The 17612-nt window shown below is 36.5% G+C and overlaps 1 protein-coding gene across 1 annotated transcript in view; it reads left to right on the top strand.

Moving 5' to 3' along the window:
• The first annotated feature begins 672 nt into the window (after window positions 1-672).
• Window positions 673-17612, top strand: part of LOC131032574 (O-fucosyltransferase 14) — a 43064-nt gene continuing 26124 nt past the window's right edge. Inside the window, exon 1 of the mRNA XM_057963583.2 lies at window positions 673-2606. Coding sequence (XP_057819566.1) covers window positions 1201-2606 — 1406 coding nt within the window. The 5' untranslated portion in view covers window positions 673-1200. The remainder of the gene's footprint in view (window positions 2607-17612) is intronic.

The raw sequence follows: 17612 nt of genomic DNA, 5'->3' as shown, positions 1-17612 counted from the left end.
TTCAAAACTTTTGACTTATACATTTTCAAACAATGAACATATTTAAAATTGTTAATCTTAAAAGAAAATTTTGAATTTTGAGTGAGGAAGATTGAATAATGCCCACAATTTTATTTAAAAATATAATTATAAATACGATCTAATCTAAAAAGACAAAAATATTTACTAAAACTAATAATATTTTAGATCTTATAATATAATATAGTAGAATTTTAATTTTAATTTTAAAATTTTACCTACATTAAGAAAATTAATTTTAAATCTTAAAATATACTCTAAGTTGTTTTTTTTATGTGGGGTCCTTGTGATTTGCTTGTTTTTGGTGACTAGTCTTTTGTTATTTATGGGTTAATGGTTTAATCTGCTATGGACCAAAAACATCCACATATGAAACATGAAAATATGAAATACCCACTCTTAAAAAAGAGAAGCGGGTGTTTATTGAGTCATATACCTATTTTGCTTATCACATAAATTATTTTTCAAAAAATTAAGTGTCTTCTTAATATGATTTGTTAAGTATATGACTAAATAGATGTCGCCCTCTTTTCCTCCCCTTCACAAATAAATCACTTGCTAAAGTGGGTCCAAAAATTTAAACTTCACTTTGAAGGGAGAATCTCAACCAACGAATTCACCTAACTAAATAAATAAATAAAGTGATAATTCATGAAAACCTTTGCGAAGCGACTGAACAGTTGAGGCAAATACTGCACTGTGGAGCCAATCTGTAAAATAATAATATTTCATTTGGAAAATTGCCTGCGGAGGATCGGCACGGACTGCGTAATGAGCAGCTAGCAGGTAAACAGATGACATCATTTAAATTGTACGAGAGGAGGCTTTCTCAAGTGAAAGAGGCTCAAAATCCAACCGAACCCCAATTGTTTACATATAAATAACATATAAATCTTGTTTCAGACATAAAAGAGTTCTCATAAATTCCTCAGGCTCCACATCCAAGCCCACAAAGTGGTCCCCATATTCAGTAAAGAGCAATTTGGAGCGCGACACTGTAATTGATTTCTGAATTTCTACATACATTTGTCTCTCTTTTAGAGCATCAACAGACGAGCTTATAACACAGATCTTGAAATTCAGATCTCGGAGAAAATAGATATCAAGTGAGAGGTATTGACATAAAATGTGAAGATCTGAACTCAGTTTTAGGCTTTGGCATTGTATTCTACTCCTACTCAAATGGACGAGGAAGAAGAAAGAGAGAACTTTTTGGAGCAACAACAAAATAATGAGAATAAAGATAATGCAGCTCAGATCAAGGCAGAAAGGGCCAGTTTTGAGATGGGCAAAGAATTGCAGGGCATACGTGGAAGCAGAACCAGTAGAAGAAGAAGAATAGACTTGGCGTCCATTGATAAGAGGTATTGGTATGCATTAGCTCTCCCAGCGTTGTTCCTTACTATATATTTTTCCACCAATTTAAACACCTGGTTTGGTTCCACATCTGATCTCAAGGTCCAGTTTGCCCCTGACCAACCTAAAGAGGCGGAATTGAGGGCCCTGTATTTGTTGCACAAACAGCAGCAGGGCCTTCTAAAGCTTTGGAATTATTATAACAACGCGACTTTTAAGACACCCAATTCCACGCATGTGATAACCAATGCCTCTTCTAGTAACTCCTCAAATGGGTTTTCTAATACCACATCCCCTCCTCCAATACCGCCTTTCAATGCCACTTCCAATGTGCCTTCTTCCCCTGATGTCGGCTCTGAGAATACTGCTGCATTGAACCCAAGCTTTTTATCCGGAGCTTTTGCTACGGAATTACTAGCACAGATTAAGCTAAACCAGGTGCTTCAGCAGACTTTATTGTCACCATATCGGTCTGGGAATGGATCAGATTCAGAGCAATCCGGTGTTGATTCAGCTCTCAATTACTACGGTGATAACAATAACAGATGCAAGCCACTAAGCCTCAATCCAGAAAGGAAGACAATTAAGTGGAAACCACGAAAGGATCGGTATCTCGTAGCAATTTGCTTATCTGGCCAAATGTCAAACCATCTGATTTGCCTGGAGAAGCACATGTTCTTTGCAGCCTTGCTCGGTCGAATTCTTGTTCTCCCTAGCTCTAAATTTGATTACCAGTACGAACGTGTCTTGGATATTCAGCACATGACCGACTGTTTGGGAAGCAATACCGTGATCACATTTGAGGAGTTCTCTAACAGAAAGAAGGAGCATTTACATATTAATAGATTGATTTGCTACATGGCTACACCACCTTGTTTTATGGATGAAGATCACGTGAAGAAATTTAAAGCAGTAGGGTGGACTGTTTTAAAAACAGAGGTTGCTTGGCCTGCTGATGCTCATCGGAAAGGCTATCCCTCTCATCCGCATGCCGAGGAAATTGTGAAAAGGTTTTCTGTTGATGATGAAGTTATTGGAATTGGTGATGTTTTCTTTGCAGATGTTGAGGAGAAATGGGTAATGCAGCCAGGTGGTCCCCTTGCACACCATTGCAAGACAATTATCAGGCCGAACCATTACATCGTTTTGACTGCCCAGCGATTTGTGCAAACTTTTCTAGGAGGAAATTTTATAGCTCTGCATTTTCGCCGATACGGGTTTCTACAATTCTGGTCAGTAACTCAATTTTTGAGTATTTTTTAATTGAAAACTAAGCTTTATATCTAGTGTTAGACGAGAATCAGCACCATATGATAATTAGATCCTGATCTTCTTGTAGACAATGAATTCATTTTATTGGTGGGTGCCTTAGCATCGAAATCTTGAATATCCGAACACTTCCAATCTTGCTTAATGGGCATTGTAAACTATCCTCTGTTGTTTCTAGTTCTACTACACCATAAAGTAAGAATATTTTCATCGATTTGTTTACATAAGCATTTCTGGTAGTATTTTACTAAGCTGTATATTTTCCTTGAATAAGAATATCCAAATGTTGCATTTTTAATATTCTTATCCATTTTTTTTTTGTGTTAGATTGAACGAAGATGCTTTAATTTTTGGCTTGCAAGCACCTTTTACTATAAAGTTCACAGGCAAAAACAGTTGATTGAAGCCATAACCACAATAGATTTGTTTATTGGAGACAAATTTGGCCCGAAATGGAATGTCCTTAAATTTTAAGGGGCAGGCATTTGAAAAGCAAAGGAAGTGCAAGACGAATTCACATGTATTGCCATTTAAAATCATATGCTTGTCATTTTATTCCATTTTGTTTTGATTAATTAGCTGTGGGTTCTATAGGGGTCCACAGCCAGAAGATAAAGCTAAGCAAAGGCTAAAAGTATATGACCAACACAAAGCTGGATAAAGTTACCCCATCTATCTGTTAGGCTTCTTACCACCAGATCTCCGAAGCATATAAGAACAAATATTTCTATTGCCTGATTTGATTTCTGATTCAAAACCAAAGTTAAATCCATCCCTGCTGATATTTCTATATCATTTCACTCCAGTGACCTAAGAATCTGTTGATGTTCCCCACAAGGGAGCCTTACCTTATTCAGCCTAACGTGGGGATTGAAGGATACATTTGCAGCAAACACTGGAGGTTGGCTCGGAGCTTCCACAGCACTAGTTGAAGGGATGAAGGGAAAATTTAATTCATCGAAGGAGTCACCCGAGTTAATTTCTCAGTAGGAATCAAAGAGGGAATAGGAGATTTACTCAAAGAACCCAGGAGAAGTAAATGGTGGTTTGAACATTTCTCCACCATGATGCTTGGCTAGAAGAATTATGTTTAAGGCTAAAACAATGAGCAGCAACATGGCCTGTTTCATAGCACTTGCAACAATGAAAAGCAAGACCCGCATGATCCAAAATTCAAATGCTACTTCCACATGCGGTCCTCCACTTTCAACATGATATTTATTGCGAGTTCTTTCAAATTATCCATCTCAACTTGTATATGGGGGCAAACACTGTATGGGAGAAATTAGAAGTCTCCATATCTATAGATATAAATTTCTTGAGCGAGTTACCTATTGCCTCCAAGCAAGAATCAATCCAAAGCTGCAGAGGGAGGTTTGGAAGCCCTAGCCATCACCTTGAAAGATTCTGTCAGGGGCTTGATATCTGAATACCAAGGCTTCATGAGGAGTAAATGCTTCCTCCAGATTAATCCCTGATCATTAAGAATAAAATCTGTATGCTTGGAGGATTCATTTACTGCAATAAAAAAAGTTAGCACACATTGGGGTAAGTTTCTAGATTGCTTTCCATGTGAGGCTGCTAGTTGCTTGACATCCATTTATGCATTTCAGGGACATTGGGCCACAAGCAGTTGAATTACATACCAAACAATTTTTAGAGTATTTGAGGGGTATTAGTACTTCCCTGTTTTTAACCTACAAGTCCTTTATCTCTTAGATTATTCTCAGTAATGCTGTATCTCTAGACACAACAGCCTCCGTCTGCAATCCCACAGCAATATAAGAAAATTACTTATTTTAAAGAGATCTAGCAGGCAAATACCTTGCCAGAATTAGCTCTAACTTCGTTTTTTGCCTGTGCCGCCACAAGAGAAAAGAGGGTAGGGAACCATGACATCTAATGGGTTTATGTCTGACTCTGAACCAGAGGAAATGGCTCCGTTGCAGCGAGAAAATTACATAGTTGCTGTATGACTCCGGTAATGGGAGCAATGTAACAAGCGACCTGAACATGCTTGCAGATGTATCTGATGGGAACCTTGCTTCTTTTGCAAATTAGGGTTCGAAGCACTATGATTATGGGAAAGACCTATAGATATTGGGGGGGGGTTACTTTTTTGTAAAGTGGTAGGCCATCACTCTATATGATTTTATTTGCATCGGCATTGTGGATTTGATCCGTTCCCTGTTTGGGACCTTTGGGACAAGGACAAAATTTCTTCCTCTTGTCCCAAAAAATGATATTTTTGGAAAGGTCCCAGAACCTAGGACATCTACCCAATTAAGAGAATGTTTTAGAGGATGGTCCTTTTTTTCACCATCATTTGGGGAGAGCCTGCTGTTTCCAGCATCCCGCAACCTTCCTAGGGATGTCAAATTGTCCCTTTGCTCTACCTTATTTCTAACTTAAAAAAAGAAGCTCACAACAAAAAACTAAAACCCTAAACCCTTGCCCACAAAGGCCTCCCAATTGTAAGATACAAACCTAATATACTCAAAAACTCTAGTCCATTTGCATTTTATGATTTCACACTTTGTACTCTGCAATTTTACAATTTATCTTTGCAAGCAAGGATGTTTTTGTTTTCTTTTTGTGCATGTAGTGCAAACTAGTCATGCATATCTTGTTTTGGCATTTTCACTTTGTAATTTTTATTGAGAGAAAATGGAAAAAAAATCTAAAAAAAATCTTATTATGTTATGATTGTCAGATGGATTATTGGATCAGTTGGTATATCGTTGCAAATTCAGCAGAATTGTATACATTTTAAAAATTATTGGCTTCTTTTTTCATACATAACTTTAAAATTTTTTATTTATTTATTTATTTGTATTTTGAAAGTGTAAATATTGATCTTTAATATTATCTAAGTTACCAGTTTGGGTTTGGGCTTGGGCTCGAGCACACCCGGTTTGTCGGTTTGGGCAAATTTTTTTTTGCCCTTTCAGTTCGTCTGTACATGTATACATATAAATATTATATACAAAAACTTAAAGAAATAAACAAAATTATAAAACTAAATACATTTGATAGTATGATACTTCATTATTAATCAATGCCAAATGCCAATTGATAGTTCAGAATTGAATTGGAAGACGGAACAATGCAAAATGGCAGAAGAAAACATTTAATAGTATGCTACTTCATCATTGATTAATGCGTGAGGAAAACCCAACGATAGAAGGGGTGCTTTTAGGGACATTTTAGAGTTTTTGGATGCAAAAAAAGGTCAAAAATGTCCGTTTTTGTTATGTTTTACAATCTCATACATGTTTTAACTTCTATTATTCAGTCTGTTTAATGCACAAACTGTTTTCTATGTGATCTTCATCCACTTCAGGATTTCCTTTAGCACAAAATCTTGTATGTGCACCATTTGTCTCTTCATGCTCTATCAGATTTGTATAAGGTTGCTATTTATCTAGAACTGTGTCTGGATTATCTTATTTTTGTCCTGTAACCCTGCCAATTTGGAAATAGGAAATACTGGATCTCTTGTACTTTGATTTGAGGGCTGAATGCACTTGTATTCAATCACATGACATTATCTAAAGCCTTAAGGCATAATTTGCAAACTCCGACTTGGCAAAAACTCAGCAAAACTTGGCAACTTAAGAAAAACTTAGATTCCTTTAAAAAACAGTTACATGTTTTTGCAGTTGAGGGCACATTTTTGAGTCAAGTCTATGGTCATGTCTTTGAGCACAGTGAATATTCCAGTTATGATTTGCAAAGGAAGGCCGAGTCGTGAGTTTTTGATGCTCTGGCCGAGTGGTGAGTTAAAACTTGAGCTACTCATTTTGTAATTTCACTTGTGAATACTTGCTGAGTAGGTATACTATCATCCAAGGTACTATTTGCACTAAATGCAGTTATGTTTGTTTGTTTCATTCTTGGAAGTTGGTGCAGGTTAAACAACTGTTTTTTGTTAATCTGTTTCTGCAGAAAATTTCAAAGAATGCAATTGAAGACTATCTTTTTATTAATTTTCCATCTAATTGATTAGTACTGGGTTGCACTGTGCACAATGTATTGAACTGTCATGAGTACCATATCCCAATTGTTTTAGTCACCCCAAGTTTATAACAGCACTGCTTTTAACTGTGCAATAGCTTCATTCTGTTTCCAGAAAGGCATATCCTTTGAGATTCATTCTCTTTGTTCACATGCACATATCCAGTCTGAGATTTTGCAACTTTATAGCTCATTCTCATTTATACAAAGACTTGGACATGCAGTGAATGATTCATTTCACATACAATCTTTGGGTGGTCTACTCTAATAAGGTTTTGTTCTAAAAGTTGATCCATAACTTCACTGAAATTTGGAAAGGTACCAGTAAAAACTAAAAAGCAATGGACAAGCATGCAGATATCCTTTTCCCTACTTCCACTTTGTTTTTCAGGGTTTGTTGTCTAAAATTTTTCATACAGGGCATGCAAAGTACAAAAAACATAGTTTGTTTTTGTCGTGGCCAGCACTCAGGGTGGGATAAAGATGACATGGATAATCCACCTTTAGGAAGGGCCATTCTTGGATTTTTTGATTTCGCTAACCTAGATAGAATTCTTTGAAGACTGCACACTGGCCTTTCACAAACCAAAACTTTGCTCATTTCATATGTGGCACTATCTTTGAATTACGGGGTGCAGCTCTTCGGGATTTTGAAACAAAGAAAAGAAAATTAAGAATTAGGCAGTTTGTTTGAGCTTTTGAATTTGTTATTATTAATTAAATGTATAAAGTTTATGTAGAATTATAAACGAAAAGCTTCATTATATGAGAAAGTGTCAGTTTCCAGTTCTTTGTTCATCATGTGAAAAGGAGGAGAGAGAGATTGAAAGATATAATATTTTGTGACAGCCTTCGATGTTGATCTGGATGCTAAATGATTGTTCTGCAAACAGTTGATATAAAAACAGAAAGAATGTTATGTTGGTGTTGGAAATAAGCCACACCCGGACCGACGATGGACTGGTCCAAGAGGGGCCAGTAGCTCAGTGGTAGAGCACTCCAGCAGCGTATGGAAGGTCCTAGGTTCGAGTCCTAGCTGGTCCCTGTCTCAACATGGTATCAGAGCCAGGTCCAGGCTAGGAGCCCCAAGCACACGAGAGGTGTGGCTTAAGGGGGGGTGTTGGTGTTGGAAATAAGCCACACCCGGAGCGACAATGGACTGGTCCAAGAGGGGCCAGTAGCTCAGTGGTAGAGCATTCCAGCAGTGTATGGAAGGTCCTAGGTTCGAGTCCTAGCTGGTCCCTGTCTCAACATGTTAGTTGTCAATAGCTGTTCTGCTAGCCTTATATCTGATGGCTTAGATTGTTGGAGGGATTTTGAAATTGGTTTTCAATTCTTTGTTTGCATTCTGTGCATGCCTATCTTCTTTATTGACTCTGTGTCAAGTAAATACCACATGCGTGTTGGTATCTTTCCAAACTTTTTTGGGTATGGAGCCCTTTAACTTCTGGTACTAATCTCAATAAAATAAAACAATCAAAACCTTCAAGATCACAATCTGGAATTAGAGAGGGACTAATTATCTCAAATTAGGAGGTCATATTGATTTTTAAAATTTCTTTTATAAACCCAACAAGGCCATGCCATTTGGTGTGGAAGCCTTATGTGTTCGGTGGTAAACCTTTGCATAAGGGTTGGGTGTTAAATGTATATAATTAGTTATAGTGGGAACTTCTAAAGGATTTTTTGAGAATACAGAGCACGTGTTGTTAGAATAATGGCTATCACATATAGATCTGAAATTTAGGGATTCAATGCTCAAAATTTGAGTTATAGAAGTTGAAAGTAGAAGTCCATTTGGGGGAGAGAGATCAGTGAACACTGGTATCTTCTTAGGTGAAACCTACAAGTATATTTGATGAGGACTAGAATAAATTGGATAAATGGACAACGGCATTTTCTTTGGTGAAACCTATAAGTATGTTTGATGAGGACTGGAACAAATTGGATAAGTGGATAATGGTATTGTCTTCTGTGAAATCTAGAGGTATGTCTATTGAGGCCTAGAATAAGTTGGATAAGAAAGCCATAAGGACTATCAGATTTTGAATTGATTAATGAACCAATTGCATATATATTATTGAAGAAGATAGGAACCCTATGTTAGTCCAGGAGTTTGGTCAGTAAATTGCTCTTGAAAAGAAAGTTGTACTCTTTGAAGACAAAAGAGAGAGACTTTGTAAATGATCATCTCGATGCTTTCAATATAATTTGAGTCTGTTAATACCAATTGCAGTCAAATTAGAAGAAGATGATAAGGGCATGATATTACTTTGTTCTTTACCTCATTCACATGATAATCTGATTGTGGCAATCAATGGTAACTATTCTCCACCAAAACTGGAAGACATTCTAGGTGTCTTTAAGTGAAGAAATGAAGAGAAAGTCCATGGATGATTCCTTCAATGATGTTGTGGTTGTAAGGGGTCGGACAAAGGATAGAAGGTGTAAGAAGGTTGGAGTCAAGAAGGCCAAAGGAAAAGGGCAAGTTTAAATCTGCTATCAAATATAATGTAAATTGTTTGAATTGTGGTAGGAGAGGTCATATAAAGGAATGCAATTTTCTTTGATAAATCTTAGAAAATGATGAGTGTAGTATTGATGCCTTTATTTTTGCTAACTTCATTGGTGATAATTCTTGGTTGATTGACTCAAGTGCATCATATCACATGACTCCAATAAAGTTTCTTACTCAAGACTATACTCAATAGGCAATGGTGAAAATGTGAAAGACTATAAGCTTTGGAGTTTGGTGACACTAAAGTTTCTCTACTCAAGAAATATCATATTTAGGGAATTTAGAGTTTTAATCTTGGGAGGAACACCTAAGGGTAAATGATAGCCAAATGATACATTTTGGTTACAAAATAGCACAGAACAAAACAATGTGAATGGAGAGGAACAAGGAATATCAAGTGCATATTTTGAATAAGAATAAACATTGGATGTGGTACGATCACCAATTGTAACTATGAGAAGGTCTACAAGGTAGTGGAAATTACCTGACATGTATAGTCCACCAAATTTTTGTCGTGTTTTTGCTCTACTTGTACTACTGATGAATCAAAATCTACAATACAAACCCTCTCTTCTAAGGAAAGAAAGACTTGGAGAAATGCTATGAAAGAGGAGTGAGTAATGAAGACTTGGGACTTGGTTGATCTTCTTGATGGAAGTCTATTGGCTACAAGGGAGTGTTTAAGAAGTTCAGCACAAATGGTATGCTTGAAAGGTGCAATACAAGATTGATGGCAAAAGGCTATTCCTAAATTGAGTAAATAGACTTAGGCAAAACCTTTTTTTCTTGTAGTTAAGTTAAATTCCATTTGAGCATTATTATTTGTTGTTGCAACATGTGATTTTGAAGTACAACAAATGGATGTCAAGATTTCATTCTTGCATAGAGATTTAGAGGAGGAAGTCTCTATGAGTCTGCTTGAAGAATTCAAGGTGAAGGGAAAAGAAGATTGGTTTGTAAATTGAAAATTTCTTTGCATGGGTTGAAGTATTCATTGTGTAAGTGGCATCAAAAGTTTGATACATACGTGTTAGAATTAAGTATTCCTAGGAGTAATGTTGATCATTGTGTGTACCTACGAACATGATGGTGATATACTAGTCATTGGAAACAACTAGACATTAATTAAAGAACTCAAGGCTTAGTTGTCTAGGAGGTTTGATATGAAGGAATTGGGGGTTGGTAAGGTTCATACTTGGTACAAAGGTTCAAAGAGATAAGGATAACATGGAATTGTGGTTGAACTGGAGGAAATATCTTGAAATTAATTTTTGGAGATTTGGAATAGATGATAGCAAACTTGTAAATATACCTTTATTGGTAGGTACTAAATTGAGTTTGGAATAGTGTATTAAGTTTGTGGAGGCTTTGAAGGGCATGTACAATGTACCATATGCAATATTTGTAGGAAGCATACATATGGCCTTTATTAGGGCAAACATTGCACTAGAAATGGGACTTCTTAGTAGCTTCATGTTAAATCTTGGTAGAGAATACTAGGTTCAAGTGGAAAGAGTTTTTAAGTATTTGAGAGGAACTCTAGATTATTGTTTTTGTTGTTATGGTATTAATGATGTTGGCAAGGTGTCTAATATAAAGGCATTTATTGATTTTGATTGGATTGGAGATCTAGATGGTTGGAGACCAATTAGTGGTTATGTGTTTACTTTGTCTGGAAATAGTAGACAATTGCTTTATCGAGTATTTGGAGTATGTGGCTTCGACATATGCTTGCAAAGAAGCAATGTGGCTACAAAGACTTTGTGATGATATAGTTCTTAAGCATAGTTCCATGGAGTTTCAACTAGGGAATGGGGGACCAAGAGTCTACATTTGGGGACAATGGGGGCATGGTGATTGACAATGCAAATATAGATTGCCAAAATGGGGGTTTGGGGGTAGAGCTCTCAATGGAGCTGAGGGGTAGTGACCCCCATGGGGGTAGTACCCCTGGTGAGGTTTAGGGTATCACTCTTGGTGTATTCCCTATTGTTGTACAAGGTTTGGTTGGGGGTTAAAGTCCCCACCACCAAGCCCAAATTAAGGCCTTCAAAACCACACAAACGTTCATGGTGTAGACCATATTTCATAATTTTATCACTATGATTTCAACTTTTCTCCAACACAAAGTCCTCACTATTTCTAACAAAATCTTCATTCTTTAAAGAACTAATGATGAAGCTAGAGTATTGGACTTGTCTAAATGATGAGAGCTACGTATTTGAAGAGAGGAATGTTGTCAATCTTGAATCTTTTTCAAATATTTGGACAACATCCTAAAGCTAAGATAAGACAACATGAATCTTAGGAAACAAAATCAATAAAAACTATTGTAATTTTCTATATGTATGTATTCTTTCTTTCTTCTAGGTCAACTATTTGTATATGACATTGTGTTGTTTGTTCATTTAAAGCTTTGATACACACCAAAGTTGTTATCAGGATATAGATATTGTTGAGATGAATAACATTTTTAGGGATGTTTGAGAGATCCAACATTGTCGTCAAGGGGTACATCCTAGAAATGTCCACTCTTTGAGGGAAGCGTCTTGGAGAGTTCTCCTTGCTTGTTTTTGCAGGGGGGGGTCATAGGGAGACGTTTTCGTGATGTCCCTATGTCATCTATGTCATGAAAATGAGAGGTTCTAGGGGGGATATGTCATTATGGAACACTTGGTTTAAGAGTCATATAGTGTTGAATTGTGATGGTTAGAGTGCAATTTTTTCGGCTATGAATCTTGTTTAGCACTCTTGGATTAAACATGACTTGTGATGGTTAGAGTGCATTTTTTTTGGCTATGATTCTTGTTTAACACTCTAGGATTAAACATGAATTGTGATGGTTAGAGTGCAATTTTTTCTTGGCTACGAATCTCATTTAACACTCTTGGATTAACATGTTGATGTGCAATATCATTTGGTAGGGAGATGGTAGAGCCAAGGAAAGTTAAGATGGAGAAAATTGACACTTAGGTGAATGTTGCTGATTCTTTGAAAAAACTTGTGATTATTACTAGTTTTTTGTGGTGTAGGGATGTAATGTGTTTATCCCTTTCCCATGCATGAATTATCTTTTTGGTGAACTCCACAAACTTTCTTGTGGTTTTTATTGAGTTGGATAGTGTCGTAACTGTTGTAAATATTGAGTGGGATAGTGTTGGCACTTTTCTGTGCTATTCACTTGTAGAGAATTTCTAGGTGAGAGAATAAATTTGAATTGTTCAAGATCTTGTTGAAGTGTTTGATTGCAAACTAGTATAAGGGTTCAGAAGCCTATTTAGTAAGAATGTTGTAGAGTTAGATCTTGTCGCATGGCATGAGGTATGTTATAGTTTAGTTTTTCCATGATAAGGATTGCAAGATGTTTGATGAACTTGTTACTGCATCATGAATTGAGTAAGTTGTTGGAGCATGTAAAGCAATGTAGGTACACTTTTGGCAGTGCTAGAGTGCATGCTGTGACAATTCAGGACATGTATATGTATTAGATTTTAGAGGCACCACACGTATGACAAATAATTAGGAAGTTTGTCAATGCCACATCAAGCCATGGTTTGGTTTTGGTTGTTGTGTAGGAAGACATTATCATGCTCAAGTGTGTTTTGGTCCACATCCTTTTACCAAGTATGTGCAGTGGTATCTAATCACTTGAGATGGTTATCTATTAGGGGAAGTTCCATTTGAGATGATGTGCAATACGCTAATGTCATGTTATGGTCATGATATTGTTTTGCGACTGTTGGTATGTTGTCCTCATTTTTGTTTTCAAAAATGAAGGACCATTGCATGAATTTTTTGCGAAAAAATAAAAATTTTACTCTATGGCACGCTTCCCGAGGCAAAATTTTGACTAATTCTTAGACTGGTTTAATCCTCAGTCCATCCTCGAACCATGTTTCGAATTTCGTCGCATTCTGGATTCGTTTGCTATGTCTTTCCTTCAATTTCGGGTTTTTTCTCCCTGACTGCAGGTGGAAAATTTCCTTGAATTGCAAGTTTTAATGATTTCCTTTGTTTTGGTCTTTGTAGGGAAATTTTTATCTAATTACAAGTGCACTTTATTGAAAAAAGAACTTGTAACTTACTTTTTATTTCCCCCTTGATGCTTTTTGGCTTTTTGAGTTAAAATAGGGATTTTTTGGATAAGTTACAAGTAAACTTGTAATTCTTTTCTAAAACCCCTACTTTAATGTCTTTTGCTTGTAATAGGGATTTTAAACCTCTATTACAGATGTGCAAGTTATTAAAACTTGTTGTACGGATTTTATTTTCCCTTTACAAGTAATTTGTAACTTGCACATCTCTCTCCAAAACCCGATTTTGCCTAGAATTGAAATAAAGTGACATTTTAAACTTGCTATTTTGCCCAAAAAACCCGATTTTCTCCATAAAGTGCAAGTTGGGGAATTTTAAACTTCTAATTGCATTTTTAAAACCCGATTTTGCCTTGTTGATGGAAAAAGTGAAATTTTAAACTTGCAATTGGATTTTTAAAACCCGATTTTGCCTTGTTGAGAGAAAAGTAACATTTTAAACTTGTTGTTTGCTCTCAAAAACCCGATTTTCCTTATTGCATGCAATTTTAAACTTCTTGTTCTTTCCCAAAAACCCGACCAACAATATTTGAGGATTTTGTTGAAGATTTCCAATGATTTTTGTGGAGAAATTCAAGGAGGAGGAAGGCGTTTTGGATTCCTTGCTATTTTCATGCATTTTCCAACTCTCTTCATGCCATTTGGAAGACATTATCTTTGGTTTTATGGGGTTTTAACAGCAAAAACGTTTTTGAAAAATGCCACGATTTGCCTTATTCAAGTGCCACGAATCTTGTCTTTCCTAAATCATTTTGGCTTGTCTTGCCTAGGCGCGGAGGTTGGGTGCTTTACTTGACCGATTCTTCATGCTTTTAATGGGCGTTTTGATACATATGGCATTTTAAAAAAAACGTGGCTAGGGTTTGAATCTTCTTCTTTTTTCTATAAAAGATTCTTTCTCTTCATGATAGTTGATAGTTTTGTTTTGCTCTTTCCTAAAATCGGTTTTTGTGAGAGAGATTTTCCCCTTTGATAGCAATTTGTGAATTGCATTGTTCTTCCCCATTTTCCCTCTTTACTTGTATTCGGGATTTTAAATCCCGATTACAAGTAGGATGAAAATAATTGATCTTCCCCTTTGGCTGGAATATTTTAATCATCTTTTGGTGAAACTACAAGTTTCTAAATTGGAAAATACCCATTCTTTCAAAATCGGGTTTTTAGAACCGGATTACATGTTGAAAGTTCTTCCCGTTTTCTTGAAGACGATCTTCCCAAAATCTTTTCATTTTCACTCATATTCATTTCCATCATCCGTACATACCTTTTCATCCACTCATTTCACACCTTCATTCATTTTCCCCATTTAAAGTCTACCTGCAGTTAGCCATCCAAAACCCGAAATTGGTCCAAAATGCACTCAAAAAACACTTGAAAGTGAGTTTTAAAGGTCCAATTACAAGTGCAAACTTGTAGTTACCCATTACACATATGAAGTTGCATGTTTGTTCCCCACAATTGCAAGTTAATGCTCTTGTTTTTCCCACACATGTAATGCAACTTCCAAAACCCGAAATTCACTTGTGAGCCCATTTTTGCATCAATTTATCCCTTCCCTTGTCAGTTTGGTTTGCACACACGATCTACCAAATCAATGGATTAAGGCATGGGCCTTATTTTGCAAGAAGATTTCAAGAATGGAGGATGATACAAATAAGAGATACAACAACAATTCATGGTTGAGAGCATGGAATGCTTTCAAGACAAAGATGGTCATGACATGAAAAGAGGAAGGCAGCCCTTTCCCTCTTGAAAAGCTAGTACTACCCCAAGCAAGAAGATAAGGATGCAAGTTCCCGTTCCCGTTCCGGTTCAAGATATCTTTACCAATCCAGAATACTTCAAGTTCTAGCATCCTAAAGCAACATGAAGATCATCACAGACAAAGGATGATGCAGTTAGAGTCGTGTCTTTAGACACATGAAATAGTTTTAGTTATGCATTTGTAATTTCGTTTCGACAAGTTACATGTAAAAAAATAACTTTGTAATTGCAAGTTAACTTATTACTTGCACTTTTGTAATTACATGTAAAGCAACTACAAGTAGTGTTCAATTAGGACTGTAGTTCCAAGTCTTAGTTAGTTATTGAAGTCTTAGTTAGTTATTGAATAAGTCTTGGTGGTTGAGAGAATCTCTCAAGTTAGTTAGGATCCTCCCACCTTTTTCTCAAGGCTCCTCTTCTATAAATACTTGAGGGGTCTATTGTAATATTTATCTTTTGGAAAGCAAGCAAAAACTTTGCCAAATTTACAACAAAGAAGTCTTTGAGCTTTCATGTGTAAATTCAAGATTGAAAGGAATAGAAGAAAATTGCTCAAGCTTTGAGTCTTTGTGCTACATACTTGAGTTTATGTTCTATATTATCTTTCTTGCAAGTGTTTCTTAAAGAGCTTAATCACATCTGATTTGCAGTCTTTGTGTTGCAAGTAGTTGAGGTTAATATAGATTAAAGTAAATATTTTGTTGAAAGAAGTTGTAAGTCTTTGTGCTTTCACTTGTTCTTAGGAGAATTTAGGAGTAGATTTTGTGAGAAATAGCTGTGAGTCTTTGAGCTTATACTACTTCCCATTGTTTTAAGTAGAAAAGAATAAGATATTGCAGTCTTTGAGCTGTTATAATTTGTTTTAGATAGCATTAGTATAAAAAAGGGTAGATAGGACTTCACATAATCAAGTCTTTGAGCTTGATATTGTTGTCCCTGTTAATTTTAGCACTTTCAGATTAGACGATACTCAGAAAATCAGAATTTGTTTCCAACTAGGTTAATTAGGTTTTCAGATTTAAGCATGATAAGAAATGAATGCAAAAGAGACAAGACAAAGTTACCCTGGGAAAACCTCCTAGGAGGAAAAACCCAGCCAGAAAAGATCCTCAGATCTGATTATGGTTTTAGATTCAATTGACAATTACACACTTATCTGGAGTATAGAAGTTGCAGTCACAAGGAAGATGGTATGGAAGACTACACAACTAGTTCGTTGACAGTGATCATGTTTTACAGTCCTTCTAACTTGTCTTGCTGTGTATGCACCTTTCAACTAGTTGCAGTCCTTTGCTTGAGCCTTCAATGGAGATTCATGGAATTCGTAATCACCAATTAGATTTGCTGTTCATTTGGTTCGCTGTGATCACTAATTGGATCTGCTGTTCATTCATTAAGTTCGCTGTGATCACTAATTGGATCTGCACATATATGGAATTTGCTGTGAGCACCACTTAGATCTGCACATATATGTAGTTTGCTGTGACCTACTGCTTGTAAGGGAGTTCGCTGCACAAGGAGGATATATTTCGCATTTGCTTGCAGACTACATGAATAATATTGTGAGAGGTATATGACTTATTTATAGGAGAGCAACCACTCCTAATCAAGTCGGCTTATGATGAATTAATAACCTTTAATTTATTTGTATCACTTTAACCGAAACCCTTTATTAGATAGGGTCGGCCCTATTCATGTAAGCATGTTATCTTGCACGTAGCGTGGTATTAAGGAATGCGAGATGTATAGGGCCCAGCCCTAAGAGTGGCGTGTGGGATGAGAAGGGCCCAGCCCTAAGAGTAGCGTGTGAGAGGAGAAGGGCCCAGCCCTTGGTGGATTCCAATGTTGCCTTAAGGCAATTGGAATCCGCATTCTACCTAGTTACAATCAACACTCCCTCTTAACTAGGGAGAAAGATAATCTTACAACCTGGTTACAAGATTAGGGCCCAACCCTAAGTAATACATACAATGTTTAAATTGTAATTTGAACTTAGCTGTCAACTTCAAATATCCCTGAGAGAGGATCACAACAAGTAGCCACAATAGTAGCCCATAGTATCCATCTTGTATTGCCCGTGGAGAGTGGATGCACACTTGCAAGTCATGAATACATACACAATTATTCATGCACATCATGGAGTCTTTCCATGCCATCAATCGCATATATCCATCATATATTGTCTTTACCCCAATCTTCTCCCAAAGAAGAATGTAACATCATAATCTTCCATCTTGCACCCAAGCATAGAGTGGAGATACATAATCATTGCTCTCCATAAGCATGGAATGAAAACATAGTCCTCCATCTTGCACACAAGCAAAGAATGGAATAAACATAATCGAAATATTTTAGTCTTCCATCTTGCACACAAGCATAGAATGGAACTACATAACATAATCTTCCAGCTCGCACACAAGCATAGACTGGATCCACCTTACATTGCCCGCAGAGGGTGGAGAGGATCTTTTCTACCATCTTACATTGCCTGCAGAGGATGGTTAACAATTATACTTCTCTCTGAGAAGATTACAATACCATCTTACATTGCCCGCAGAGGATGGTTACCAGTTACA

Source organism: Cryptomeria japonica, chromosome 2 (assembly GCF_030272615.1).
Source record: "Cryptomeria japonica chromosome 2, Sugi_1.0, whole genome shotgun sequence".
NCBI lineage: Eukaryota > Viridiplantae > Streptophyta > Pinopsida > Cupressales > Cupressaceae > Cryptomeria > Cryptomeria japonica.
This window is presented reverse-complemented; position numbering and strand designations above follow the sequence as displayed.